Source organism: Echinops telfairi, unplaced genomic scaffold (assembly GCF_000313985.2).
Source record: "Echinops telfairi isolate 266 unplaced genomic scaffold, ASM31398v2 ScPeMD7_15;HRSCAF=58, whole genome shotgun sequence".
Lineage (NCBI taxonomy): Eukaryota > Metazoa > Chordata > Mammalia > Afrosoricida > Tenrecidae > Echinops > Echinops telfairi.
The window spans coordinates 12,499,449-12,501,378 of NW_022103912.1; the positions used below are offsets into that span (position 1 = coordinate 12,499,449).

At 40.5% G+C, this 1,930-nt stretch overlaps 1 protein-coding gene across 1 annotated transcript in view; it reads left to right on the forward strand.

Annotated features, from left to right (window-relative positions):
* RAB3GAP1 (RAB3 GTPase activating protein catalytic subunit 1) overlaps positions 1 to 1,924 on the forward strand; it is a 118,597-nt gene extending 116,673 nt beyond the window's left edge. The window contains exons 21-22 of the mRNA XM_045287420.1: positions 685 to 705; positions 1,503 to 1,924. Of these exons, the coding sequence (XP_045143355.1) occupies positions 685 to 705; positions 1,503 to 1,739 (258 nt within the window). The 3' untranslated portion in view covers positions 1,740 to 1,924. The remainder of the gene's footprint in view (positions 1 to 684; positions 706 to 1,502) is intronic.
* The last annotated feature ends 6 nt before the right edge of the window (positions 1,925 to 1,930 follow it).

Consider the following 1,930-nt stretch of genomic DNA (forward strand, 5'->3'; position numbering starts at 1 on the left):
GAGACACCTAATTTTACCACAAAAACTGCATTAAAAATGTGCTGGAAAAACTCGGCTTATACAAAAGTATATACAGTAACTATTAACGTTATGTAACTTTTTTTTTTTCAAAATTAGCTGACCTTATATTAATTTTACTAATAAATCAAGACTGTAACTTCTTTAAGTTACTATAAGATTTTGCTGAGAATTTTTGTAGCACATTTTAGGTACTTAAATTTTTTTCTTGAAAGTATTAATTCTTCATAAATTTTATCGTTTGTATATTTTTGAAACATATTTAAACGTTACTCAGCAAATAAGTGACATTGGATTTTGAATCAGTCATAGACATCTATTCTTAAATCTCATGGCTTATGTTTCAAGCCATAAGCATGCTTTTTAGCGTCTTAATTTTTCAGTAGAAGAGCTAGATTTTTGTTGCACCATTTTCCCATTTAATGGCACTTTGTACTCCCGTTTGACCCCCAGATGCATGGCTAGTGGGCTGTCTGCTTTATTTGACAGCAAAATGTATTGTGTACGTTTGTGTGTGACTTTGTCTTGGTGGTCGTTTGGTGGGATCACATTCCTTAATGTAGTGCATGCTGTCTTGAAGTAATCTTGAAATCTCTTGTCTAGCCATTTTAAAACCATCTTGCTTGTTTCCCTTTCATCACTGTTTCTTTTCTCACCCTTCACAAGCTGACTGAATCTTCTGATGAGGTAACAAAATAGCCTTTGTCCCTCATAGTGCCTGTTCTTGCACATCCCTCTAATGCCATCAAATCATTAAGACTAACGACCTCTCTACTGGTCTGCAGTTGGTATTCCTGTCCTGCAGGTATTTAGCATAACATAATTCCATGTTTCTATTACCAAAATGGTTGGTTGCTTGGGTGGTTGTCTTTTCCCACACACTGATGGTGTTGACTTAAAGATGTAGAGTGATTCCAGTTTACAATGAAGGATCTCATGAAATATGCCTTTTTTGAAACGGGGACCTTTGCTACATGGATTTCTACCACTTTGGGACCCCATTAGCTGCCCAGCAAACTAAACTTAATTCCTTAATTCTAATTTGACAAATGAAAATCTTAAAAATAATTGACAGAATGAGGCGAAATTAAAAATCTTTCCCCATTCTGGAGAGAAGCAGCTTATAACTGGACTGAGAGCATCCGTCTTGGGCCTGAGTCGCAGCTACATTGTACTGTCCCTCTCCATCAGTTATCCGAGCACAACCCTCCCTTCTCAGAGCAGATCATTCCCTGGCAGTCCTTATCTGTTCTGTCTGAAGCCGCAACTTATTGATCATCTCTGGCCACTCATACAATCAGAGTTTCCAGCTGATTGCGTTTTCTCTGTGTTTTTTTGAGTAATCATAACATTATTGAGTAATGTGGAACATTTTGATGTGTATTATCATGTTTAGTCATTTGTCTTTCAAAAATATCTAAGTTTTGTGTTTGATTCCCCTTTGAATTTATTTAGCATTTTTTGTGTGTTTGTTTCTCTTTCAGGCTGCAGCCCTGGTGCCAGCAGAGGAGGAGGTGAAGAGAATGGGCACCCCAGAAGAGCGAAGGCAGAACTCCGCCTCCGACTTCCCACCCCCTGCTGGCCGAGAGCTTATTTTGCGCGCCACTGTGCCCCGCCCTGCCCCTTACTCCAAAGCCCTGCCCCAGCGCATGTACAGTGTCCTCACCAAAGACGACTTTAGACTTGCAGGTGCCTTCTCATCTGATACTTCCTTCTTCTAAGTTTTGTAGTGTTACCTCTTCTGTGGCTTCTGAGACAGCACGGTCTCCTTCTGTGGAAGGCAGGGGCATGCTCCTCAGAAGCTGAGAGGGCACTGTCCAGCCCACGAACCAGGAATCAGACTAGCATCTGAAAGACTTCCCAGCACCAAGCTTGGGGTCTTTTGTAATTTGATTGTGGGTATAGGGTGTGG